At 51.9% G+C, this 26,135-nt stretch overlaps 2 protein-coding genes across 11 annotated transcripts in view; both read right to left on the bottom strand.

Moving 5' to 3' along the window:
• The window catches only part of QSOX2 (quiescin sulfhydryl oxidase 2), a 32,697-nt gene extending 24,691 nt beyond the window's left edge, over positions 1 to 8,006 (bottom strand). The window contains exon 1 of the mRNA XM_084797354.1: positions 7,655 to 8,006. Coding sequence (XP_084653480.1) covers positions 7,655 to 7,964 — 310 coding nt within the window. The 5' untranslated portion in view covers positions 7,965 to 8,006. The remainder of the gene's footprint in view (positions 1 to 7,654) is intronic.
• Positions 8,007 to 15,310: 7,304 nt separating this feature from the next.
• CCDC187 (coiled-coil domain containing 187) overlaps positions 15,311 to 26,135 on the bottom strand; it is a 55,683-nt gene continuing 44,858 nt past the window's right edge. For 8 of the 10 annotated variants that reach the window (XM_084800229.1, XM_084800230.1, XM_084800225.1 and 5 more), the window contains 6 exons: positions 25,082 to 25,170; positions 24,797 to 24,866; positions 22,785 to 22,921; positions 21,475 to 21,569; positions 20,951 to 21,027; positions 15,311 to 20,738 (listed from right to left, as the gene is read on the bottom strand). In XM_084800229.1, coding sequence (XP_084656355.1) covers positions 18,727 to 20,738; positions 20,951 to 21,027; positions 21,475 to 21,569; positions 22,785 to 22,921; positions 24,797 to 24,866; positions 25,082 to 25,170 — 2,480 coding nt within the window. In that variant the 3' untranslated portion in view covers positions 15,311 to 18,726. The remainder of the gene's footprint in view (positions 20,739 to 20,950; positions 21,028 to 21,474; positions 21,570 to 22,784; positions 22,922 to 24,796; positions 24,867 to 25,081; positions 25,171 to 26,135) is intronic. The other 2 variants (XM_084800222.1, XM_084800223.1) reach the window with 2 other exon arrangements.

Raw genomic sequence — 26,135 nt, 5'->3', positions numbered from 1 at the left:
ATGAGGTGACCAGGACTGGTGGCCACCATGGCTGAGGACCACAGCTGGAAGGCGGGGGCTGGCCAGGCTGGGAACATGATCTTGGCTTTAGGTAAGCTTCTGCCCGAATCTATCTATGTGGGTGAGGTGGTGCACACCTGTAATTCCAGCATCAAAAAGCAGAGGCAAAAGGGTCGAAACCGACTACACAGCAAGACCTTGTCTCAAATCACCCTTCCCTCTTCCCACCAAACAACTGCAAAGGACTCTCACAGGCCTGAAATGGCCTGCAACGCCCCTGAGCTGACTGTAGAAGACATTGCTTTCTTACGCTTCCTCACCAGCAGCCAGGCCCCTGGTGAGGGAGGCAGTAACCCTACTGTTCTCCATCCAAAGAGTTACTGTGCCTTTCCCAGTGTCCCAGTTGTTCCTGAGTTGTCCCGAGACACTCCTCAGAAGTCAGCTCTGCCATGTAAAACCATGTTCGTTTTCTTGTCATTATGGAGCAGGATGGACACTTTTGACCATGTCTCCTAGGTTACCACCTTGAACTCTTTTAGCATCCTGCCTGCCTGGGGTTCCTACCCTTGCTGTGGCCAGTCAGAGAGGGCAACACCAGCCTCCCAATGGCCAGTCCGGCTCCTTCAGTCAGCATGGGCAGCTTGGCTCTAAACTTTTCGCCTACTACACGTCCCTCTATGGAGGGAGGACCTGCCTGCTCTGGTCACTGCTCCCCTCGGCCTTGCAGAGCTGGGGTGAAGAGGTAGGAGACTTAAATCAGAGTCCACGCTGCCAGCTGCCAACGAGGAAAGTCCAGGGTCCCCCTCATACAGGCACCACCTGCAGAGCCACACTTGGATAAAGTGCCCCTTGACAGAGGGCGTTCTGGGAAGGAGGCACATGTTCTGGCATCTCAGTGGGGCCTGTGCACTCTGGGAGAGCTGTGACAGACGGCAGTGACAGTTAGAAACAGGGAGGCCTGAAGACAGAGGCTGGCAGATGGACAGTATTCACAGCAAACAAAAGACACAGCACCTACTTTACAAAAAAATGGGATTCAGACCCCTGAAAAGGCTGGCTTTGGGTGTGTGCCTCATTCAGCAGTGCCTGTCTGCCTGTGCAAGATGCCACACTAAAAGTAAATGAATGCAAACTGCCTGTTTGCACCAGTGAGGCTGCCCCTCCACACTGGGAACGGGGCCCCCACTGGAGGAAGATTTGTAAGAGGCAGGGTGACTAAACTATGAGTGACTCCTGGCTTTTACTCAGCTCAGCTATTTTAGTACTAGAGGCTTAGTACTACCTATAAAATAATTACAATGCACAGTAGACCAAGTTATTTCAAATTTATTTGTCAGGTGATTCTATTGCTGAAAGAGAAGCTCCAGGTTTCCTCACCACTCGCCATGTTTCAGTGGAGTAGAAGCAATTTCATCTGCAGCCTAGCATCTTGGTTCTACACAGTGACGGCAGGCGAAGAGCCTCCAGGTTCAAATGCAGTGTTCTAGCTCCCTTATGGCTTCTTCACCCTCACAAAATGATGGGCAACCATGTGTTCAATTCCACATTCCAGACACCCAGAACCTTCTCTCTGAGTGCATGCCTTCTGGCATTACAAAGGTCTTCTTGGAGGAGCTCAAGTGAGGGAAATGTGGTTGGGTAGCAAGGAGCCCCCCTTTCTCCAGGGCAGCGCAGCACCTGACCCAGCAGTCACCCAGGGCCAGCATGGGAACCAGGCCCTGACTGGGCCGCAGCCTCACTCAGTGTCCAGGGCCTCCAGGCTCTCCATTCTTAACACTTGGTTAGTCTGGATAAACTGAAGACAATGTGCCTCTAAGCATTCAAGGGTGTACTGGGGTGGGGCTGACAAGCCTTGCTGGTTAGATGGTAAAGCAGGCCGAGGGAGAGACAAGAAGGGATAGCTGTGATTGCTGCGTCTGTGTCACCGCCTGTCCTCTGGGTGGATGGCCTGGACAGCCTTATTGAGTTAAACAACCCACTTGGCTATTTGAAAATGCACGAACAGCTGAGGTCCCTAACATGCTAACTGCAGTGACTGACCCTGGAGAAGAGGCATGCTCTCTGGAGACCCAGCTGGCAGCTGGCAGCTGGCCTTGGCTAACAGCAAAGTGACCACATGGCTGTGGCATACACAGAGGAGTGGTTGCCCTCTGCTGTTGGTTCTGCCATCTGCAGCTTTCAAGACCGGCCCTGCCACACTCCTCAGCAATGCTGGTCCCAGTGTCCCTCTCTACCTGTTCTCAGTAAATGTACTGGAAAGTTTAGGTGTCTTTAAAAACTCAGTTGTGTTATGTAAACGTGTTTCTGTCTTTTTTTTTTTTTTTTTGGTTTTTCGAGGCAGGGTTTCTCTGTGAAGCCTTGACTGTCCTGGACTCACTTTGTAGACCAGGCTGGCCTTGAACTCACAGCGATCCGCCTGCCTCTGCCTCCCGAGTGCTGGGATTAAAGGCGTGCGCCACCACGCCCGGCTATGCGTTTCTGTCTTAATCCCAGGTGTGGGATATGGGGCTGATTCAGACTGTCCACAGCAGCAGACTTGTTCGGGCTCTGAGAGGGGCTCTTTGCCAAGCAGGTAGTTTAATTCTGAGGACTCTGAAGAGGGAATAAATGCCAGATCCCAGAGAGAGACAGAGGGCTCCGAGAAGAGGGCTGCTGCTCCCCCTGCTGCTCCTGGCTGCTGTCGGTGCAGTCTGGTGAGAAGTTGGAGATGTCCTGAAACAGAGAGTGGACTTGTCTGAAGGAACCCAACGACTTTAGTCGTCAGCAGGAAGGAGCCAAGGAAAACTCTGCCCCTGATGCCCTCTAACCTTCTTTCTCTCCTACCTAGCGTTGGGGGGTTGGAAGGTATTAGGGTAGATAAGGGTGGAGTAAGGAGAAAGAGATAGTAAGTAACCTTTTACAAAGGTGCAACAAGTAGCACCCAGGCGCAGGGCTTGGAATAATGGAAAACCTGGGTTCTGATGCTGTAGAGGAGACAACAGAGTGAGAAGGAAGGAACATACTATCGTAGGATATGAGCAAAAGGGTCACACGGCCGCCTCTGGGTTCTCCCTCACCTGGCTCCCAAAAGGGATTTTCTGTTTTTGTGTCTTCTTCCTATATTCCAGTTTTACAAAGGTTGGGGGAATGACGGAACAATTGGAAACGTTTCAAATGGCTATGAAAGAGTCTGAGAAACAAAAAGTGGGTGAAACAGGAAAACCAGAAGCGTCACTTAATTCTCTTGTTTTTAAAAGGATTGCAGGGTTGGCTGTGCAACTCAAGAGTTTGCGGGTAGAGATGGAAGCGCTTGTGAACTGAGTAGTGGTGCTGGAAAAGTGAGAACAAAGAGTCTAGACCCGGTAACTGAAAGCCGGAGTTCCCTGAAATTGCTGCCCTGCCCTGTTCCTTGAACTTTTGGTGTTCGTTCCCACAGCCCAGGGATAGGGAGCCAGAAGGAGCAGACGGCCACACAGGGCAAAAAGTTAAAGAGAAGCGGCCTGTTTCAAGAGAAAAGGTTAATCTTGAGCAAACTGAGCTGCTTAGCTTTCCCGGTAGCCACAAGTCTTAGATGTCATTGCAGAAAAGGAACTATGATGAAGCCAATAAAAGCCTCAGAGTACAAAACGGCTGGTGCGTTAACTCTGAAATACAGAATACTGGGTTCTCAGCAAGAATCCCTAAGCTTCTCAGGCTTTGTGGATGCTGTGATAAAAGAGGTCACCTGACTAGTGAATGCATGTCCCAGAGAGACATACGAGGTAACCTCTTGCCATCAGGAAGCAGCTATGGAGTCCTAGCTCAAGGCTCAGCAGCAAAAAGTACGAGCCATTCCAGACAAGAGCAGCCAAGAGTTACTAGGTTATAGAAGAAACGACTGACTCAAATAGGGTTTGGTCCGTTGATAATCTCCTTTTAAGAAAGCAACAAGTCTCGGAAAAGCCATTTTTTAGACAAAAGGAAGAAATGTAGTGGTTTTCGTGTCTTTTAAAACTCAGTTATGAGCTAGGCAGTGGTGGCACACACCTTTAATCCCAGCACTCGGGAGGCAGAGGCAGGTAGACCACTGTGAGTCTGAGGCCAGCCTGGTCTACAAAGCAAGTCCAGGACGTCTCAGAAAACCAAAAACCAAAACAAAAAACCCCACCTCACTTATGTAACGTAAACATGTTTTTGTTTTAATCCCAGGTGTGGGATATGGGGCTGATTCAGACTGTCCACAGCAGCAAACTATTTGCCTCGTATGGGCTCTGAGAGGCGTTCTGTGCCAAGCAGGTAGTTTAATTCTGAGGACTCTGAAGAGGGAATAAATACCAGAGCCCAGAGAGAGACAGAGGGATCCGAGAAGAAGGCTGCTGCTCTGGCTGCTGCTCCTAGCTGCTGTTGTCGCAGTTTGAGAAGTTGGAGATATACTGAAACAATGATTGGATTTGCCCCAAGGAATCCAACGACCCTAATCAACAGGAAGTAGTAAAGAGACATACGACCCACTCCTCCCCAATATCCTTCTTTTTCTCCTACCTGGTGTTGGAAGGGATTGGGGTGAAGGGACGAAGGGGCATAAGAACGAAAATAGAGTTTTAAAAGTTTCACAGGCACCCTGTAAATACTGTGCAGTCATCTTCAGGAGCCTGTGTCCTGAGCACACGGAAGACGCCAGACACCACGGGAATGAGGAGCCCAGGGGAGGCAGAGCGGCTTAGCTACTGCTGGCAGCAGCAGCAACAGAACACACGGCCTGTGGATGGCACACTCTGTGCCTATCTCTGTCCAACACCTCCCACTCTCAAATGCACGTCTCCTGTTCCCCTCCAAGACCTTCATCAAGAAGTTCAGGGCCAACAACAGATCTGTCCTGCTCTCTAGGGTGGACTGAGGGAGGGAACAGCCCTGCGACCACAGAGAGCTCAGAGGACAGGGGCTTCAGGGCACAGTCCTAGTCTAGATCTCTTGGCAAATCCTTCAGTGCCCAGGAGAGCGAGCACAGGTGGCAACTGCCAACCCAGATTGAACTAAACATGACATAAGTGATTTCAACAGAGCGGGCGTTGTTCTGGGAGTACTTAAGATGAGGAGGGCCTAAGCCAGGGCCACATAAATACCTGAATGGCCTTTGGATCCACTGAACAGTTCACCTTTTGTTAATCCAGCTTCACTAAGGAAAACCACTATTTCCCCCCAAAGTCAGTGACGAGCCAAAGAAACTTCACCGTAAGGTTTTTAGGAAGTGGAAGGTGTCCTGAACCCAAGGCACAAGGCAGGGGAAGCATTCTCTCTCTCCACTCCCCTACCCTCACCCCACCCCCGCACCCCCGTTCCAGCTGCTCGCTCCAATTAGAAAGGACTGAAGGGCAGGAAGGAAAGCAGAGCCATCTTCTGGCTCCAGTCCCCAGCCATGGCAACAAGGCCAGTCCAACCAGAGTCCAATGGGCGGGGGCAGGAAGGACCCAGTGCAAGGCTTGCGTGTCCAACTCACAGGTGACTGAGAACCCCTAAGCATCGTCTCTCCTGCTGGATGGCCCAGACAGGGAGCCAACAGGAAGCACGGCCAAGTGGAGGCCATTCCACAAGGCAAGGCACAGGAGGTCAGAGGCGAGAGTCAAAACCTTCCTAAGGAAGCTGTCCTTACAGCTCTAACATGGCAGACATCACAAGGGACGTCATCTCTTCTGTGGGTGTCTTGCAGTCAAGCAGGGTCCCTTACAATAAACAAGGGAAGCCAGGTGTGGTGGCGCACGCCTTTAATCCCAGCACTCGGGAGGCAGAGACAGGCGGATCGCTGTGAGTTCGAGGCCAGCCTGGTCTACAAAGTGAGTCCAGGATGGCCAAGGCTACACAGAGAAACCCTGTCTCGAAAAAATCAAAAAACCAAAAAAAAAAAAAACCAAAAAAACAAAACCAAAACAATAAACAAGGGATCAGACATCTTTGGAGCTTGTGCTGACAGGATGTTGGGACCCACCCAGTAGCCTAGGCTGGGACTGATCCCGACTGTCTACCAAATCCCCAGGTGACTTGCTTCGGGAGCCTGTCGTAGGGCATGAGGGTCACATCTCTGACTCAGGCAGCTCTGCTCTCAGCATCCCGGTTTCCCTCCTCAGGTCCACACCTGCTCCTGCCAGTCAGCTCTTTCACTTTCACCACACCTCCAGGAAGCCTCAGGCTCCATCTTCTTGGCAGCCAGCCACTCTTTAAAGGCAACTGCATTTCATTAAGTCAACCAGAGCATTAGTTGTGGATTTTTACTGTAGCACTTTCAAAACTGTCCTTTCAAGTTCCAGGGACAATGTCAGCCCTCTCAACTATTGGTTTGGTCCCCCAAACCAATGTATAAACTCTGTCTGGTCTCAGTTTTGGAAAGTGCTTGCCAAGGACTTAAGAAAACTAGAAACGGCTTAGAGGTTAAATACACAGACTGCAGCAGGGTGGTGGTGGTGCAGTCTTTAATCCTAGCACTCAGGCAACAGAGGCTAGTCCACCTTTGTGAGTTCAAGGCCAACCTGGTCCACAGATTGAGTTCTAGGACAGCCAAGGCTACACAGAGAAACCCTGTCTCAAAAAACCACAAACAAACAATAAAACACATATCGTTCTCTTGCAGGGGACTGGGGTTCCATTCCTGGCAATCCTACAGGCCCCTACCACCTGTAACACCAGCTTTAGGGTTTCAACATCTCTGTCCTCCAAGGGAAACTGCACTCACCTACATACCCATACCCACATAATTTAAAATAAAATAAGTATTAGAAAGAAAGAAAAAGACAACTTAAGACCCAACAGAACAATTCCACTAGATTCTACATAAAAGGTTAGCACTCAAGAAGCAGAGGGCAGCAGATTCAAGGCCAACCTGGACTACATTGTGAAACTCTGTTTCAAAAAGAAAAAAAGAAAAAGAAAAGAAAAAAAAGTCAAGTGCCTCAACAACGAGGGAAGAGAAGGGAAACATTTTAAAGCAGTCATTTGCAATTGTGCACTTGGAAAAAGGGCTTCTTTGCAAAGCTCTTTAAGAAAAACACAGCAGTGTTCAACACCAGACTTTAAAAACCAAAGGTGCAGGAACCCAAGGTAACGATTTGTTGTATTGCCCCTTGAGATCTGTAATTAGAGGTTAAGTCAACAGTAGTACACCAGTGAAGAGCCAAGCCTCAGCCAGCGCTGGGAAGGCTACTCACAGCCGCTTAAATCCATTTACAGAAGCTGCTTGCTGGAAGGGGGTTTGAGGTCTGCAAAGGTGAATAACTTAGCACTAAGAACTAAACACGTGTGGGAAGATTTCTTAAAAGCTATGGTTAGTGCACAAGAAGCCCCAGCAAGAAGCCTCTCTGTAAACTTTCTGCTTCTGCAGAGCACTCCCCAGAGCGTCTGTGTTTCTAAGTTTCTCGGCCCAATGAACCCCCCTCCCTCCCCGCACGCCCCGTAAGGCCGGCTACCTAGCGGACCAGGCTGGGGTTTGACAGGAACGGGGGCCTTCCAGAGACGGCAGGCTCTGAAACGCAATCGCTGGGGATGGGAAAGGCTGATAAGGTAGTGGGTAGGACAAGAGACTGGGGGACAGGATGAAGCCGGCGTTCTGAGAGCTGGCGACCTCAGGAAAGCCATCCGCTCCTGCTGTGGCTTCGACCCACACAGTCGTGGCGCGGGAGGACCGTCCACCGGCGCGCAGGACCCTCACCTCGCACGTCCGCCGCCAGCGCTCGCCAGGTGGGTGCGTAGCCGATGCAGTGGCCGCACCACGACGAGTGGAACTGCACCAGCCACGCGGCTGAGCTGTTGCCCGTGGCCGAGCGCACGCTGCCGCTGTCCAGCAACCACACGGCGTCCTCGCCCTCGCGGTACAGGCGCGACGCGACGCCCTCCCGGGGGCCCGCCGCCGCCGCCGCCGCCAGCAGCAGGAGCAGCCGAGGCAGCCGTGCGCGCCGAAGAGTGGGCGGCCGCCGAGCTTCAGCTCCGGGACCGCGCGCCACAGCCCGGGCCGCCGCCATGTTGGGAGTGCCGCCGGCGCGCTGACCTTTCACCCTGGCAACCGTCGTCACGTGCTTGCGCGCGCCGGTCCCGCCCCCCGAATCCGCTATTCGTCCCAGGCACCACCCCCTCGCTCCCCTAGCCCCGCCCCCGTGATCTGGACCCGCCCCAGTATGTAGGCTCCGCCTCCGTCCCCTGGGCCTGCTCCGCCCCCATACTCTGGCCCCGCCCCTCCTCTGGGGTCACTGTTAGCCCTACCCCAATCTTAATTAGTGCCCAACCACAAGTACTTTTCACCCAGCATAAGGACTGGGCCTAGGTAGCCAGATTTAGCAGGGGAAAGAAGCCCATGCCACGTTGAATGGGAAGTTGAGTAAACACCATGCCATGGGCTTCGGTCTGAATTGCAGATTTAACCGAGCGTACTCAGGCTTAGAAACCGTTTGTTATGTACCTGAAATTCATATGCAACATGCATCCTAGATTGATTTTACCTGTCAACTTCAATCGTCCACGATGATCACCTTGACTTTATAACCTGCGGGATATATAGTAGAACCACAGGGCAAAGGTAGATGGCCTCCTGCTAAGATTGTAGAAGGGAGAAGTGGACTCGACTTTTTTTTTTAAGACAGGGTTCTAAGGTTAGTGTGGGATGCACTGTATAGCTGAGTCTGACCTTGAACTCTTTGTCCTCTGGCTTCCCTAGCTCTGGAGTTTCAGATGTGCACCACCATGCCTGGCTCCTCCAATCGCTTACCTTAGTCTGCTTTCCTACGCTAATGATCTGCTCTGTGTCAAGTGCTAGAAAGAACACAGAATCCAAACCAAGCCCTGGTACCAGGGGTGTGCAGAACAAGAGAGCGAGTGCTGGGGCTGTTGTGCACATAAGAGCAGGGGAGCATCTTCAGGAAAGTTACTGAGTTGAGAACAGGGGAGAGGACCGTGTACAGAGCAGGGGGAGGACCGTGTACAGAACAGGGGGGAGGACTGCGTATAGAGCAGGGGGAGGACCGAGTACAGAGCAGGGGGAGGACCGTGTACAGAGCAGGGGGAGGACCGTGTACAGAGCAGGGGAGAGGACCGTGTACAGAGCAGGGGGAGAGGACCGTGTACAGAGCAGGGGGAGAGGACCGTGTACAGAGCAGGGGGAGGACCGTGTACAGAGCAGGGGGAGAGGACCGTGTACAGAGCAGGGGGAGAGGACCGTGTACAGAGCAGGGGGAGAGGACCGTGTACAGAGCAGGGGGGAGGACCGTGTACAGAGCAGGGGGGAGGACCGGGTACAGAGCAGGGGAGAGGACCGTGTACAGAGCAGGGGAGAGGACTGCATACAGAGCAGGGGGGAGGACCGGGTACAGAGCAGGGGGAGGACCGTGTACAGAGCAGGGGAGAGGACCGTGTACAGAGCAGGGGGAGGACCGTGTACAGAGTAGGGGGAGAGGACCGTGTACAGAGCAGGGGGAGGACCGTGTACAGAGTAGGGGGAGGACCGTGTACAGAGCAGGGGGAGGACCGTGTACAGAGTAGGGGGAGAGGACCGAGTACAGAGCAGGGGAGAGGACCGTGTACAGAGCAGGGGAGAGGACTGCATACAGAGCAGGGAGGAGGACCATGTACAGAGCAGGGAAGAGGACCGGGTACAGAAAAGCTCCTGAGGTGAAGGGAAGCAGAGTGCAGAGCTGAGTTTGCTTGGAGCCCAGCACGCTAGGGCAAGAACAGAAATGGCCCCAGTGACACCATGAAGAGAGGTCATGGATGCCTGTGCTGTGGGTTTAAAGACATGGGAATGGGGTCCCAGCATATCCTAGTGAGAGGTGGGCCTTAGAACCCAGGTACCCACAGACTATAGCTTGGCTCCTAGCATCATCAAAGGGCTTTCTGTAACCTGGAAGGACACAGCTGAGGGAAAACTCTCGCACGTGCGTGGGTGTGTATGTGTGCGTGCGTGCGTGCATGCGTGTGTGTGTGTGTGTGTGTGTGTGTGTGTGTGTGTGTGTGTATACACATGTCCTAGCGTCCAAGTGTGCAGCCTCATTTTACAGACAATCTGGCCTGCTGCCTGCTCTGCTTGTGTTCTGAAGGCATGGCAGAGGTGTGTGGGGGTTGCTTAAGGCAAAGCTTGGGAGCCAAATTCAGAGAAGTTGTTTGGTGTTTAAGACCTGGCCCGAGCTTCAGGTCCTAACTCTACCCAGAAGACAAGGCTGAGGAAGGAACAAGGGACACGAAGCCTATGGGGTGTGAGGAAAGGACTCTGAAGTCTGCCTGGAGCCTCTTTCCAGCTGATGGTGGCGCACACCTTTAATCCCAGCACTTGGGAGGCAGAGGCAGGCGGATCTCTGTGAGTTCGAGGTCAGCCTGGTCTACAATGAGAGTTCCAGGTCAGCCAGGGCTACACAAAGAAGCCCTGTCTCAAACCAAACCAAACCAACCAACCAGCCAAACAAACAAACAAATGAAAACACCAAAAATCAAAAACCAAAACAAACAAACAAAAAATAATATAATAATTCCAGTGCAGTTAACATTTGCTGACACAGGGATGACATTTTCTAAAAATGTTAAGGTGCCAACAAGCCATACTTGAGTCTTCCCACTCTGACCCTGTAAGTTTCTAGGAGTCTCACAAAGATCCCCATTTACAAGAAGAGATGTGCCATAAACCCCTTGTGTCCCAAGGGTTTATTTTACCAGACTGTAATTCCATCCAAGACGATTCCAGGACCATCCTTCAGTCTCCACTTTTTGACAAGGACAAAAGAGAGAAAAGAAGAAGAATCCCTTAGAGGCCTGTTGAGCAAGACGCTAACAGCCTCTGAATCCTTACGTGGCTGTTGCTGAGCCACGTAGCTATGACTCCCCTTTGAGAAGCCAACACCCAGGACTGCTGTGCCCTATTTTTTCTCCAAGCCTCTCTCTATTAACCACTATACTGAAGTTTTTGTTGCTCTCTTCCTAATGAACTTGGACTCCGCTACCATCTGGCTTATCCTGAATTGTTTCTTTGTTTTGTTTTTTTTTGTGTTTTGAGACAGAGTTTCTCTGTGTAGCCTTGGCTGTCCTGGATTTGCTTTGTAGACCAGGCTGGCCTTGAAGTCACAGCGATCCTCCTGCCTCTGCCTCTGGAGTGTTGGGACTACATGGGCTATGTCTACTGCTGCAACTGTGTCTCGCTGATGACACGTCCACTATTCTCCCAGCCCACAGCAGCCGGACTCCTGAGCCAGGATCACACAGGAGGCCTCTCCCCTGTTCTGTGTTCCAGGGAGTTTATGGCTCTCAGCCATTTGTAAACGCCCTAGTCGTGTGTGTGTGTGTGTGTGTGTGTGTGTGTGTGTGTGTGTGTGTGTGTGTTGAGAGTGGCTGTGATGGTGTCATGGTGGAGTGGGGCATGGGACCTGAGGGACTTGGGTGTGACAGTTTGGCATGTGGAAAGCTGAAAGCATTGTCTAAAGGAAGGCACTGACAAAGACAGAGCACAGGAAAATCGAAAGTATGGTTTAACGGAGAAATAGCTGTTTTCTATGAAAAATAATAACTTCTCCAGAGGCTCATGTCAAGATTTATTGGTCCGAGGAGTTATGAGGGACCAGAGGCAGGGCGGGTACAGCCCGAGACCTTGGAGGGAGGGACCTTGGATTGAAGCCTCACCAGGGTCAATACGTCTGAATGCCAAAGTGCTCTGCTCGGCTCGCACGGATGCTGGGCAGACAGCTCGCGGTGAATACATGTTCTCTCCGCCCACGGGAGTAATCTCACAGCTTGGCTCCTGCAGCTGGTTAGTTTCTCATCACCAGCTTCCCTTCAAGGCTAAAGCTGCACCTGCTCTGTTCCCAGGGGAGGTAGGTCTGGGAGATCCTGGCGGTACTGTGTGTGTACCCCAAGTGTGCCAGATTTCAGCACCAACCCCCATGAAATTAGCCTGGGCAGGGGAAGTGTGTGTGTGTGTGTGTGTGTGTGTGTGTGTCTGTGTGTGTGTCTGTGTCTGTGTGTGTGTGCATGTGCATGGTTTGAGGCAAATTTGCAAAGTTTTGATGAGGGAGATTTCTTGCCATACCAAACATGTGTATGTAAAATGTGTAATTTCTGTCACTCAGCCTCACAAGCCCAAAGGGGTTATCAATACATAGAAATGGCGGCGGGGTGGGGGGTAGGGTGGGGGGAGGGGAGAGGAAGAAGTTTTTAAAAATTACGGACTAATTCATTCCAAAACCAGAGGTCAGCCAATAGGAAAGCCATAGGTCAGAAATGCGCCTTGAAGCTATGTACACGGAAGAATGTGTTTTCCCCTGGCTGAGCCAAACTTCCGTGCTCTGGGGCCAGCTAGGAGAAACTTGGTGCAGGATCTTAGGTGGCAGGTCCCTAGAGCCATGTGTAGGCTGGGCCTATTGGATCAAAGTTGGCTTACCCGGAAGCCAGGTTAACTACGGGTCTGCAGGGGCTGCTGGGAAAGGGATCCTACCTCACAGCAGGGGCCGCAAGGAAGCAGCACCAAAGCATGCAGCAGCAGAGGCAGACAAACTGATGACTCGGCTCCATTGGGCTTTCTCATTCCTCCACCTGTTTGTTAAAATTGTGTTCCCCAGATGCCATAAGCTAGCCAGAGGAGATCTTTAGAGCTGGGGATCTGAGCACAGGTAGGAGAAGCCAGGACCTAGATGGACCAGCCCTGGACTTACATGTCCCTAAGGCTAGCAGGATACTGACCAGGGATCCACACCCACACGGGGCCTTCGTATTCGAGAACTAGTGGCACAATTTTTTGAATGTTCTGAAAATCACTAATATGTACATTTTGCTTTGGAGACAGGGTTTCTCTGTGTAGCCCTGGCTGTCCTGGAACTAGCTCTGTAGACCAGGTTAGCCTCAAGCCTGATTCTGCTTCCCGAGCGATGGGATTAAAGGCCTGTGCCACCATTCCCAGATAATATGTACATTTTTAAAAGAAAAACTTTATGGTATGTGAATTATATCAATAAAACTTGATTAGAAGAGGCTGGAGAGATGGCTCAGAAGTTAAGAGTACTTATTGATCTAGCAGAGGCCCAGGATTTGATTCCCAGCACCCACCCATGTGTTGGCTCACAGCTCTTAGCAATTCCAGTTCCAGGGATCCAACACCCTCTTCTGACCTCTCTAGGCACTAAGGAACCCTCATGGTGGACATGCATTTATGCAGGCAAACAGGCACACACACACACACACACACACACACACACACACACACACACAAAAGAATAAATATAATTTTTAAGTTTTAAAAAGTGGGCTGGGGTGTTGTGGAACATGCCCTTAATTTAATCCCAGCACTCAGGAGGCAGAGGCAGGCAGATTTCTGTGAGTTTGAGGCCAGCCTAGTCTACCCGGTGAGTCCAGGACAGCCAGGAATACTCAGAGAAACCCCGTCTCAAAGAACAAACAACAAACAAAAGAGCTGAGCATGGTAGGGCAGGCTTGGGAGGCTGACAAGGGAAGGTTGACAGTTCGAAGTCACATGGATTAGAGTGAGTTCGAGGCCAGCCTGGTCTACAAATCAAGTCCAGGACAGCCAAGGCTACACAGAGAAACCCTGTTTCAAAAAAACAAAAGAAGACAAAGAAGAAAGAAGAAGGAGGAGGAGGAGAAGAAGGAGGAGGAGGAGGAGGCAAGAGAGATGTCTCAGCCCTGGCTGCTCTTCCAGAGGACATGAGTTCAATTCCCAGAAACCACATGACAGCTCACAACTGTGTGTAACTCTATTCTAGGGGATCCAATACTCTCACACATACACACATGCTGGCAAAACACCAAAGCACGGCAATAAAAAATGTCATTTAAAAAAAAAAAGTAAAAAGGGAGCACTTGGGAAGGTAGAGGCAGGGGGATCTCTGTGAGTTCGAGGCCAGCCTGGTCTACATAGGGAGTCCAGGACAGCCAAGGCTACACAGAGAAACCCTGTCTCAAAAAAACCCAAAGCAAACAAAACTAAACAAAAAACAAACAAACAAAAATGGGGAAGGGAAGTGTTGAGATGGCTCAGTGGGTGAAGGCTTGCTGCCAAGCCTGATGACCTGAGTTTGAGCCACAAAACCCACGTGGTAAAAGAAGAGACTGATTGCAGGTTGTCCTGTGGCACATACACGTACAAGTAAATAAATGTCTAAATAAATAAATAAATAAATGTGAGGTCCCAGCTATAATGGCCTGAGTGTGAAGAAAGACACCCAAGCTCCTGCCTCGGGAGCCTCTTGGGGCCCCTTCTATGAAATAGGATGGGTGATGTAAGAAGGAGAGATGGGACAGAAAGCAAAGCCGAGGGGTGTGTACTCTGTGGAGATATGAGGAGGCCATGGTGATCTCCCAAGGGCCATGTCTGGGTCTGTGATCCTGCAGCTGGGGTCTGTGGCCCAATCTACCACCAAAGGCCATGTGAGTGTCGTCTGAGGGATGTGCTGCTCCAGGGGGACATGCTGATCTGAGTGGCCTGCACTGCCACTTGAGGCCATAGGGATATCTAGGCTCATGCTACTGCTGGGGGCCATCTCTGTTTCCATGGCCCTATGCCAGCTGGGGCCTGTGTTGCTGTCCCAGGCTTGTGTTACCACCAAAGGCCATGCAGATGTCCCTGGTCTGGGCTATAGTCTGAGGCTCTTGGCTGAGATGGCATGCCCTGGCCCCCATGGACCAGCACATTAGCAAGGGCTGTCCCCACCCCTTACCTGGGTCACACATTAGAGCTGACTCTGATGGCAAGGGAGGTGGAGTCTGGGAGCCAGCCCCAAGGGTGTAATCATGAGAGGTCTGGCCCTGCCCCTTGTCTGCCTTGAGGTGGCATGGCACAGAGAGAAATGTCCTTACCCCTTACTTCCTGCTACAGGTGAATGAGCAGCCTGCCCCTCAGATGTGACAGTGGGAGAGCTGGCTCTGCCCCTCAGCAATTGCAGCATTCTAGAAAGCAGACCCTGCACCTAGCCCCCTGCATACTAGAGCTGGCCTTGGTGACAAAGACATAGTGATCCAGCCCCAAAGTCATGAGAACAGGAGAGCTGACCCTGTCCCTCACTGGCTGCAGCATTGGTGAGCTAGCCAGGGCAGTGCTGGAGAGCTCACCAAAGCAGTGCTGGAGCAGGAGAGCTGGCATGCTGATCAACTCATCTGCCTCCCAGGCTCAGATCCAGGACTTTGAGTTGGCCCACCCCCAACATCTTGTCCTGTAGAACCAAAGCTGCAGGATCTCCATGACACAGGCAACAACAGGATATCCAAGAGGAGTCCCCATGAGGATCCAGTATTGCTAGAGTAGCAGAAGCCAGAAGCTTCAAATAAATACTGGGAGAGGGGATCTTGGTATATACAAAGAGGAAAAAAAAACATTTTCTGAAGATAGTTTCTTAATGTTTTAAGTCATTTATTCAAGTGTTTTTTAATTTTTAAAAACTGATACATAAAACAAAACATACATATTACCTGGCTACTACGTGAAGTTTTCAACTGCTTTTATGTGAACAACTTCCCATGATCACCGAAATAAACACCATCCCTGTGACCGAGCCCATCCATGGAGCATAAACCAATGTCTTTGGCACAGATTATTCATAAGCATAGTTTGGTTTGGTTGGCTTTTGTCTTTTTGTTTTGTTTTCTGAGACAGTTTCTCTGTATAGCTTTTTAGCTGTCCTGGAACTTGCTCTGTAGACCAGGCTAGCCTCCAACTCAGAGAGATTCACCTGCCTCTGTCTCCCGAGTGCTGAGATCAAAGGTGTGCACCATTTCCACCTAACTATAGCACAGTTTTTAATGATTAAAATAAGACATGAGTAAAACAGAGAAAGAAGGGAATGGGGGAGGGAGAAAGAGCAGAGTAGAGGATGGATATAGTCCAGGTACACAAGGCACTCGGGAAACAATGTCTTTATGACACCGAGCAAGAATAGTGAATGTACATCAATAAGCAGGGAATTTTAAACAATAATGGGTGATAAATGATTAGATACACACCCCCACGTATATACAAACATACTCACACCACACATACATGTGCACACGCATGCTGATATAAGACACAGAAAGTAATCTCTGGGAGTTCCAACCATGTATGTGAGCCTCATCCCATGATTAAGAAAAGACGTGAAAGCTGCTTTCTCTGAAAAGACTGACTTCTGCGTTTGTGTAAAAAGCCACTTCCTTTGGGGAGTGTGGCAGTTCATGTCTATACTCCCAGTACTTGGGAGGCTGAGGCAGAGAGATTTACTTGAGTTCAAAGCTAACCTGGGTTATAAGGCAAAACCCAGCCATACACGAACATATACCCACAATGCCACTTCCCTGGGGCATTGAAGACAGGGGGGACAGGAAGCTGCGCAGGTAATATGCATAAGGACACTCCTTCTTGCTTGGGGCGTCCAGTCAGAGGTGTCTAGCACAAGACCCTAGAGTCCCCAAAGGCAGCCCATCCCCCAGACGCTCTGGGCCCCACAAGGCCTCTGTGGAGCTAGGAAGGCAGAGAAGTTTCTAGCATTCTCAGAGCCTGTGCACCAGCACGCAGAGACTACAGCTCGGACATCATTGTGGCTACCAGGCTGCTAGCGGCAGGTGGCCTGCTGTCTCTCAGGATCATACCAGAGTCCACTGAGGGATGTGACGGTGGCCTCTGACAGAAGCCACTGCTTTAGTGGCCTGTCCTCACCCTTATATATGCCCGAAATTGTTCTGTTCTCCTGGGGGTCTGCTTATGGGAGCCCACCCCAGCGCCATTGCACTCCCACTAGAGATGCTGTACCCTAGGCCCCTGGTGAGCCCAGCCCCCAGCTGGATGAGGCCCTGGGCATTGCAAGCAGGTCGCATTCTCACCATTAAGCAGGTGGCTTTTTTCCACATAGGAAATCCTGCATGGTTGGATCAACAAGTCCCTGCATGTACATCCTGAGGGAAGAAGGTTTTCTTGTAAAGAATATACAAGAGCCACCCGTGTCACCTGCCCACACTTTCAATTATCACTGTGGAATCGTTCTGTCCCCAGGGAATAAAAGAGGCACTCTACGCCTTGGTGCTGGCAGGCCTACAAGGCACAAGATGCTTTCTTTGGCCCCTGGTCAACTGTGTTTCTAAAAAAAAAAACCCAATATCCCAGAAAGCCTCATGAAAGTGAAAATCACAGGACAAGGAGAGACCTCGGGACAAGCCGTAGGTCTTGCTTGTCAAGAGTGACCATTTGGGAGCTGGAGAGATGGCTCAGAGGTTAAGAGCCCTGACTGCTCTTCCAGAGGACCTGAGTTCAATTCCCAGCAACCCATATGATGGCTCACAACCATCTATAATGTGATCTGGTGCCCTCTTCTGGTGTGCAGAGGTACGTGGGAGTAGAAGACTGTATAAATAAATAAATCTTTAAAAAAAAAAGTTTCCATTTGCCTTCCCTCCATCCCCACAGGATGAGCAAATGCCACAAGCAATCTGTTGGAAACAGTAGACACAGCAAGGTCCAGATGGGACTGAAGAGACATTTCAGTCGGTGAAGCATTCACCTTGGAAGTATGAGGAACCTACATTCAATTCCTAGGACCTATGTCAAAAACAAAAAACAGGGGCTAGGGATTTAGTTCAGTAGTAGAGCACTTGCCTAGCAAGTGCTAGGCCCTGGGTTCAGTCCTCAGCTCTGAAAACAAAAACAAAACCAGAGACAGACGGCTCAGCTGGTAAAGGCATTTGTCATGTAGGCCCCCCAAGCTGAGTGTGATCCCTAGAACCCACTGCAGAGGGAAAGAACCAACTCCCAAAAGTTGTCCTCTAACCTACACCTACACACACACACACACACACACACACACACACACACACACACTTTAAAAGTAAAGAGCAGGCAGTGGTGGCAAGCGCCTTTAATCCCAGCATTTAGGGGTCGGAGGCAGGTGGATCTCTGAGTTTGAGGCTAGCCTGGTCTACAGGTGAGTTCTAGGACAGCAAGGGCTACAAAGAAACCCTGTCTCAAAACAAAAACAAAAAACAAGGACGAAACAAGAAAAGTCAAGAGCTAGAGAGATTAGTGATTAATAATGCTTCCTGCTCTTGCAGAAGACCTGAGTTCAGTTCCAGCACCCATAGTCACGTGGCTCACAACTGTCTGACTCCAACTCCAGGGGATCTGACACCCTCTTCTGGGCTCCAAGGGCACTTGCACACATGTAGTGGACTCACTTCGCTCCCCCCCTCTTTCATACACACACACACACACACACACACACACACACACACACACGATGAACACTGGGAATTTGCACGCTGAGAAAAAGGCCAAGAAGGCTAGGTCTTTAAGTGCACTTTTCCCTGGTGGGGGTTGGGGGGCGACTACTTTTTCCCCAATACTACTTTTTTCCCCTTACTCTGTCTCCCACACTATCTCATTCTAGCTGGAGCCGCTGACCTCCTGGGCTCTCCCTGATCAGCCCCTGGACACCATCCCACACAGCCTTTGATGCACATGCCTCAATTACTGAAGTTCCGACCCTTTAAGAGCCTGATGGAAACTGGGAAAATTCAGGGAATTACTTTGCCCAGGGAAATTCCGACAGAGCCATCCTGTAATTGGTTTGAGAGACTCTTACCCATGGACTAGTGACTGCTTCAGATAAGCATCCTGCCAGCCAGCTGCTGTGTGAACCTTCTGTATGACAGTCCACAGTGGGGAGCCCAGGTCCCTCATGTCAGGGTCTTGTGCACACAGACAGACAGACACACACACACATACACACACACAGAATGGCCATGTCATATGTCTAATAGTCTGTCATTTTTCAGAGCACATGCCTAGGGGCTGTGTCTGGGGACCAGCCCTGCCAGCGCAGCCAGAGAGTCACACAAGATCCTCCTGCTGAGCTGGGTAGACACCACATCCACTGGCCCAGCATCTCCCGTCCCTAGAAGATCAGCACAGGCCCCTTCAGAGACATGATCGAAAGCCCAGTCTCTCCTAGCGAGCTGGTCTCTGTCCAGCAAACCCTGGAGCTTGGGCTGGCACGCTGGCCCATGGCTCCTGCCTTCCTTCTCTTTCTCACTAGTGTGCTTGAGGGACTCGGCCTGGTCACTGGGTACCAAAGGCACCGGGCCTGGCAGGGGGCCTTCAGAGGGTGCAGACCAGGAGGGTGAGGATGTGGCTGCCCTTCTGTCTAAGTAGTGTTCTATACCTTGCTGGTGCTCTGCACCCTCAAAACACGGCACCTCTTCCCAGGGTCCACCTTGACTGTCTGAGACCTCTCTGGCTACACATGCCACTGGGGATGGACTCGGGGATCTGGTGGACAGCCTTGGGGACCCTTCAGGGGCACTGACTACCCAGTTCCTCAAGGAAGATGTTGAACTTGAGTCATCCAAGTTTCCACTCTGCCCGGGTGTTCTCAGGCAGTGCTCTGGCTCCCGGGGCCCCAGGGAAAGGGCTTCCTCTAGAGCCTCGGATAAGGACGACAGGTCCTCGGCAGTAATGGACATATGGTCTCCTAGGGTGTCCAGTGAGTCACCTGGGAACATGGCCTCCTCAGGTGGGGAGGGGAAGTCTTCTGAGCTGAGGTTAGGCTCCTGGGTGTCACTCTTTGCCTGGGGAGTGGGAGGTGGTGGAGGGAGGTGTGTGTCCCTGTGGATGGAGGATGGAAGGTCCCCACTGCCGTAAGACAGCTCCTCATCCACGGGAGACAGTATTTCAGGCAAGAAGCCACCTACACACGAGGGACTGGCTACCTCTGTGACAAGGGGAGCCCCGTCCTCAGAAGAAGCTTGCGGGGTCATGGTGGCCTTAGGATCAGGTGAAGCTTGTAGGGGGTCCTTCTGCATGGATGGACTTGTATCAGCATCCTGGGGTTCCTCCTGGCAGCCAGCTGAGGCCTCAGGAGGCATATTTCCTTTACTGAGACCTGCTCCTTTACAGAGGGAACCGTCCGAAGGAAAAGACAGTGACAGAGTGGAGTCATTGGCAGAGGGGCTCTGGGGTTGGGACACTATGAAGGTGGCCACAGGGGACACCTGCCTGGTTTTCCCTGTGTCCAATATATCAGTCAGGTTCCTACCGGTTCTGGAACATTCTTGTTCTCCCCCAGGGTCTGGAGAGGTATGATTGGTACGGGGCCCTCCACTGCCATCCAGGCCTAACAAACCACTTTTAGACAAGGAGCTCCCTGGGGCTGGCTCAACACAAGGGCTGGGATCTACAAGATTCTCCTCAGGCTCCTCTCCCCAGATTTGGCTGGAGGACTCGGATAGCTCTGACCCTGACCTTGGAGGAGGAGCCTGTGGGAGTGACACTGGCCAACCTGTCCTAAGAAGGCTGTCCCCTGGCTCTGAGCCTTCTGCCACAGCTTCCTCCTCAGAGAAGCCACTCAGGAGTCTGGCCCCACTGCCTTCCAAGCCTGGCAAGGTCACGTGACCCATCTCCCCAGGAACCCCTTCCAGCTGAGGAAGGCCCTGGTGAAGGCCCCAGAATGAAGAAGGCAGGTCAGGCGCCTCCCAGGAATCATGAGCAGAAAGCTCCCTGGACCATCTGGGATCTACACGCAGGGTGTCCTCAGCATCTAAATCGGACAGGGATGCACAACTGTCAGAAAGCTGGACTAGGGTGGCTGTGGCTTTCTGAAACTCTTGGAGAGACGAACAGGAAAGGCTGCTTGCCGAGCCCACTGAGGGGGTGAGGGACAAGGCTGGGGCTCCTGAAGACCCTGAGCCATTACTAGAAACAGACTTGGAACAGAGGTCCAAGATGGCGGCAGGCTGGGATGGAGGGCCGGCTAGGTGCCAGTCCGGCTGTGCCTCCTCTTCACAGGCTGCAGGAGCTGCTAAAACAGATTGATGGAATTAGGGAGTGGCTCGCAGGTGCGCAGGGGGTGGGGGTGGGGCAGGACAATAAGCCTTCAGAAAAGCCTCACTTTGGTCCAAGACCTGGTTTTGGATATAGCCTCTGTGATGACTTGATGGTCTTTGTGCTAGCCCTTGGGTGGGGGTTGGGGTTGGGGTCGGCGTGGGGGTCCTAAATTGATGGGAGCCTTACCCGGGGAAACAGCCTCCTGCTCAGCTTCCATCTGGGCCAAGGGGATGTCTGGGCTCTCCTGGTGACAGGCCTCACTCCTGCAAGCACATGATGAAGTTCTGGTCGTTGGGGAAGGAGTCTTGTCCCAGGGCTCACAGTCAGTGACAGTGACCCGCCCCATGCCACACTCTTTAGGTATAGCCTTGCTAGTCTCCCACCATTGGAAGCAAGTACTGATACACAGGGTTTCCTGGGACTCTGCCTTTGATTGGGTGTGGGGGGGGCATGATGCACAAAGGATGACATGTGACCACAGATCATCTTGATCAGGTGATACCTCTAGACACCTGCATGGCCCAGCTGTACCTTAGCCCTTCACTGGGCAAGAGCTTTGATACCAAGCGGGAGACAGACCCAGTAGGTGGTACACAGCTAGGCCCAGTCCAGAAAGGGTGGAGGGTGGTGGTGTCAGGGTATTGGGAGGTTCCAGATGCTGCCTGAGTCTGTCTCCATTCCTCTGTGCCTTACCCTACCATGTTCCACACCTGGGCTGCTCAGACTGCCCGTGTGCCTCTTCCTGAGGTTCCCCCTCAGAGCTTCTAGAAACATCCAGCCCTTGGTTTGTTCTGTTTTCAGGCACCTGCAGGAAACACATTGGTCAAGTCAGATGTCCATCAGGGACTCCCCCACCTCCTCCACTAGGGATCAAAGACTTTGCTTCCAGACACTGTTGTTAAGGGATGAAGATCGGCTGGAAAAGAGGGCCCCGAGGATCCCAACCACCAAATACCCCCTTTTACCCTGGGAAGACTTTTGAGGTGACACCCATGGAACCTGTATGGCCCACCTGACATGCCCTCTGCGCCCTCATCCCACAACAGCCTCCTGTGATGCACGAGGCGGCCCCTGGAGGCCACATTGTAGAGGAATGTTAATTCAGAACATGGCTGCTCTGGCAAGAGGTCACATCCAAAGACCTTCTAAGTCTGTGTGAACCAGCTGGAATGCAGACACACTGGGCAGTGGTGGCATGCACCTTTAATCCCAGGAGACAGAGGCAAGCAGATCTCTCAGTCCAAGGCCAGCCTGATATAGAGCACGTTTCAGGTAAAGAAAAGCTTAGGTCCAGGTGTGATGGTACATAGCTTTAATCCCAAACAATGAAGGCGAAGTTAGTTTGTAGAAGGTAGCACTTGTGTTTGAGAGCGATGTCTAATTGAGTGGCAGGAAAAGTGACGAATCAGAGAAAGATTCGGCAGAATAGGATACGCCCATCTCATGAGAAGGGAGAGTAAATGAAAGCTTTTTAAGGCAGCAGCACAAAAAACCAAGGGAGAGCCGAGTCAGTTTTCCTGGGAGAGTTTTACAGAGACAGGCTGAAAACAAGCTGGACACAGGTGAAGACAGAACGAGCCAGAAGATTAGAACAGGTTGCTGGAGTTAGTTTGAGGCCAAGCAAAACATTGTAGAGGGTGAGAAAAAAGCCAGATTGAATAAGTCAGCTAAGAGAGGAATTTGAGCCAGAACAGCTAAGTTAAACCCGCCAGCAAGAGTTCAAAAAAAAAAAAAAAAAAAGAAAAAGAAAAAGAAAAAAAAAAAAAAGAAAGAAAGAAAAAGAAAAAAAAGAAAGGGTGAGCTTATTCAGCAGTAAGTCTCAGAGGCTGAAAGCATCCTAGGTCTAGGTTAGAGTGTACGGAGGCTAGAAGCTTCCAGGACTAGGCCTAGGGTAGCAGGTAGAGGCAATAAGCCTCCAAGATGACAATTACTCCAGGTAAATAAAGATTACTTCTACACCACACAGCAGGCCAATGCCTCCTTTAGCCTGCAGGCAGCACGTGGCCACACTCTGACTCACTCTGGCTTCCTTGGGACAAGGACCATCTCCGTTTAGGGACTGCCCACATTGTCCATGCAAGCTCCAAGCATAGCTGTCTGTAGTAGCCAAGGGCCTCTCCACTGCCCAGGCTGCACTGGCTTTGGTCTGGAGGTCTCCTGTAGGGAAAACTGACTGTAAATGCTGGCTGGTGTACATGCAGGGGGGCAAGGGTGTGGCTCCCAGGGGGGGAAAAATCTGAAAATTCAAAATGGATGCAAGACTTCCCTGTGGCACTTCGTGTGGGGACCTAAAAGATGTAATTATGTGCTTCCCAAAGTATCCCGTTGGACAGTTAGTAAGATGAAGTCCCAGGGGAAAAGAACATATGGAAAAAAAGTATTTTAAATGTATATCCCCGTTGTCAGGTGTGGTGGCACACACCTTGTAACACGAGCCAGCACTTGGCAGAGGCAATCCGATCACTTGGTTTACATAGTGACACTCTGCCTCAGAAAACAAACAAAACCTGTCTGGCTCTCTTTCCCTCCTTTGGGGAACCTCCCACAGGTGGCTGAGCCCTTGCCAGAGCTGTTCCTTCCCTGTCTTCGAGCTCAGCTGAGTTCCTTTAACACAGTGTGTTGAAGGGGGAGGGGAGGAGGCATGGGCACTCAGGCAAGGGTAGGCCCTGGGCTTGGCAGGATCTTCTAAGGCACGCTGAAAGACCAGCCAAGAGGGCACGAAGCAGGCACAGCTGAGCCTCTGCAGGTTCTACCTCCATATTCCTAGACCTGAGTCCCGTCTGGCCCCTGACAGACTGTTGAGACCCTGACTGAGGTCCAGGGCCACTGGCCTATGAGACCAGAGCTATGGTGCTTGATGCTCTCATGGAGGAGGCAGGGTCACTGCAGGAAGGACCCTGTACTTCTCTAGTGGCCCTGCTGGAGTGTTCCTGAGAACCTTGCGGGTGCTGCCTTCTGCCTGGGGAGCCGCTAGCCCTGGGTCCGCCCTGGGTCCGCCGGTGCATCCTGCACCACCACTAGTAAGCTCGCCATCACGACCCACGTGCTTTCGTTCTCAGCCCAGTCTCCTCATCTGTAGGGTGGGCAATGAGTATGCCCGCCTCTAGAGATAACAAGGGTCCCTGGGTGTGGTGCAGGTGCTGAGTGGCTTCCAGCATGTGGCAGCTAGTACACACGTGGCCACACAGGGCAGAAGAGAGTGGTGAGCGGCACCAGGCGGGACAAATGTCCACAGAGTGACTCCAGCAGACAGGGAGGTCAAGGAAATGGACTCTGATGCCCCTGTTCGCCATCACCTTTGGACCCCTAGGTAATCCCATCTGTCCTGTCTCTCTTGGATAGCCCTAACATGCTGGGAAGGTCCAGCTTCTCCCCACTCTTGGGCTCCAGATGTAAAGAGCGCCTTGGTCTGGCACAGTCTGGCAAGATTCAGCGTACTACTACTGCTTCTAAGGACAGATGCTGAGCATGAGGTGGAGTGGTCCTGAAGCTGCGGAATGCAGAGTTGGCATCCATTCTCTGAGAGGCAGCCAGGCCATGTCAATCCCTGACTGTCAGCCCCACAACAACCCCCAGGGGGGAGAGGCAGACTCTTCCACTCTCTGCAGATCAGGAGTTCTGCCCTCGGGGAGGCCCCAGATGGTTCAGAAAGTGAAGAATTTGATGCACAGAAAACCATGGTGTCAGCTAATGAGGATGCTTCTGGTGGAGCTGATTTCTAAGCTCTTGGAAATGACTAGGTAAACCATGCTGCAGCTGAAACAACCACACCAAGTGCTGTCTTTAATGTCCCCAGAGGAACAGCCAGATCATCTCCCGCAGGCAATGGGGTCAGCCAGTCTTCTAGCCATGGAGGGGTCTGTGGTCATGGCAGGGGGCTGTGAGCATCCGTCCTCTTCAACTGTCCCTGGGGGACCTTCCTGTCCTTGCTTGAGCACTAGACACCAGCCTTGGACAGGTCCACTGGGTGTGGGGGAAGCTCCTGGGAAGATCCACACGGGGGTGACCCACAGGGTGTTTCCAGGGCCTTACCTGGAGCAGCCGGTTCCTTGGTCTCCTGTGGCTTCAGCTGAGAGGCTGAGCCACCATCATTCTTGACGGCCTGTGTCAACATGATAGAAGGGGTAACATATCAAAGGGGCCATCTGGGGACAGAACTCCAAGGACTAGGACAACCAGGGGCCACCAGCACTACAGGGGATAGCCCACGGGCACCCAGGAGTTGCGACCGAGATCAAGCCGCAGACCGGCAGAATGGCAGAGGATGGTCTCCAAACAGGCAGGGCTGGGGAGAGGAACTTCCTAATGGTTACGTACAGGAAAGGCTGGCCTTTTCTGATATCCAGGGTCCAGGGAGCTCAAGTGCAGCAGACCAGGGAGAGGCACGCAAGGCTGTTTTCCAGGCCCTGGAAGACATAGCTCCTGGGGTCACTCATACTGACCGGTTTGCTTCTTTGGAGGGTAAGCGAGGCTTCCGAGCTTTCTTCCCCCCCTGTTCTTTCCATGTAGCCCTCGCTGCTGCTCCTGACACCCTCCCCTCCACGCCGCTTCATCTTCTGGTCATAATGCTTACTGGTCTTCTACCTCATGCCTAAATCTCTTCAGCATCCCTGGCCACAGATGTCCTAGGGGGGACCGGCTCCACCCTCTGTCCCCCAGACTGTGTGCCTGGGTCCCCTGGGGTCCAAAGACATTGTGTTGTTAACCTGGAAAACTTGGGAACGCAATCTTATTTGTAAGAGGGCCTTTTCAGATATAATTAAGACTCTCTAGACAAGTTCATCTTAGAGTTGGGCCAGTCCTGACTCTAAAGATAGAAGAAGGGAGGAAATGGACACAGGAGAAAAGAAACAAGCGCAGACAGGCAGAGTCTGGAGACGCCCTTAGGTCTAGGGGCATCTGGAGCCAAAAGGAGCTAAAAGGCCCTGGCCCTGTAGCCTTTGGGAGGAACGCAGCTTTCTCATTTCTGGTCCCCAGTGTCTGAGAGTGTATTTGTTTAAGTCATATATTTTGAAAGCAGGGCGTGGTGGCGCACGCCTTTAATCCCAGCACTCGGGAGGCAGAGGCAGGCGGATCCCTGTGAGTTCAAGGCCAGCCTGGTCTACAAAGTCAGTCCAGGATGGCCAAGGCTACACAGAGAAACCCTGTCTCGGAAAAAAAAAAAAAGTCATATATTTTGCAGAGCCCCGCTATGGCCCCCTTCAGACATGAATATGACATTTATCTCATCACGGGGAGAAGGCTGGGGTCCGGGAGGGGAGGAACATGGTGGAGGCAGCATGGGGCGCGAGCTGAGCAGTCCTGTCAGCTGCCCATGGGCTGATGGAGCAAAGAGTCGGGAAGGCAGCAACCCTCATCTTCCTGGATGTTT

The sequence above is a fragment of the Acomys minous genome, assembly GCF_964271855.1.
Source record: "Acomys minous genome assembly, chromosome: 10".
Taxonomy (NCBI): Eukaryota; Metazoa; Chordata; class Mammalia; order Rodentia; family Muridae; genus Acomys; species Acomys minous.
The sequence above is the reverse complement of the archived record's forward strand: the minus strand, read 5'-3'. Positions and strand labels throughout refer to the sequence as shown.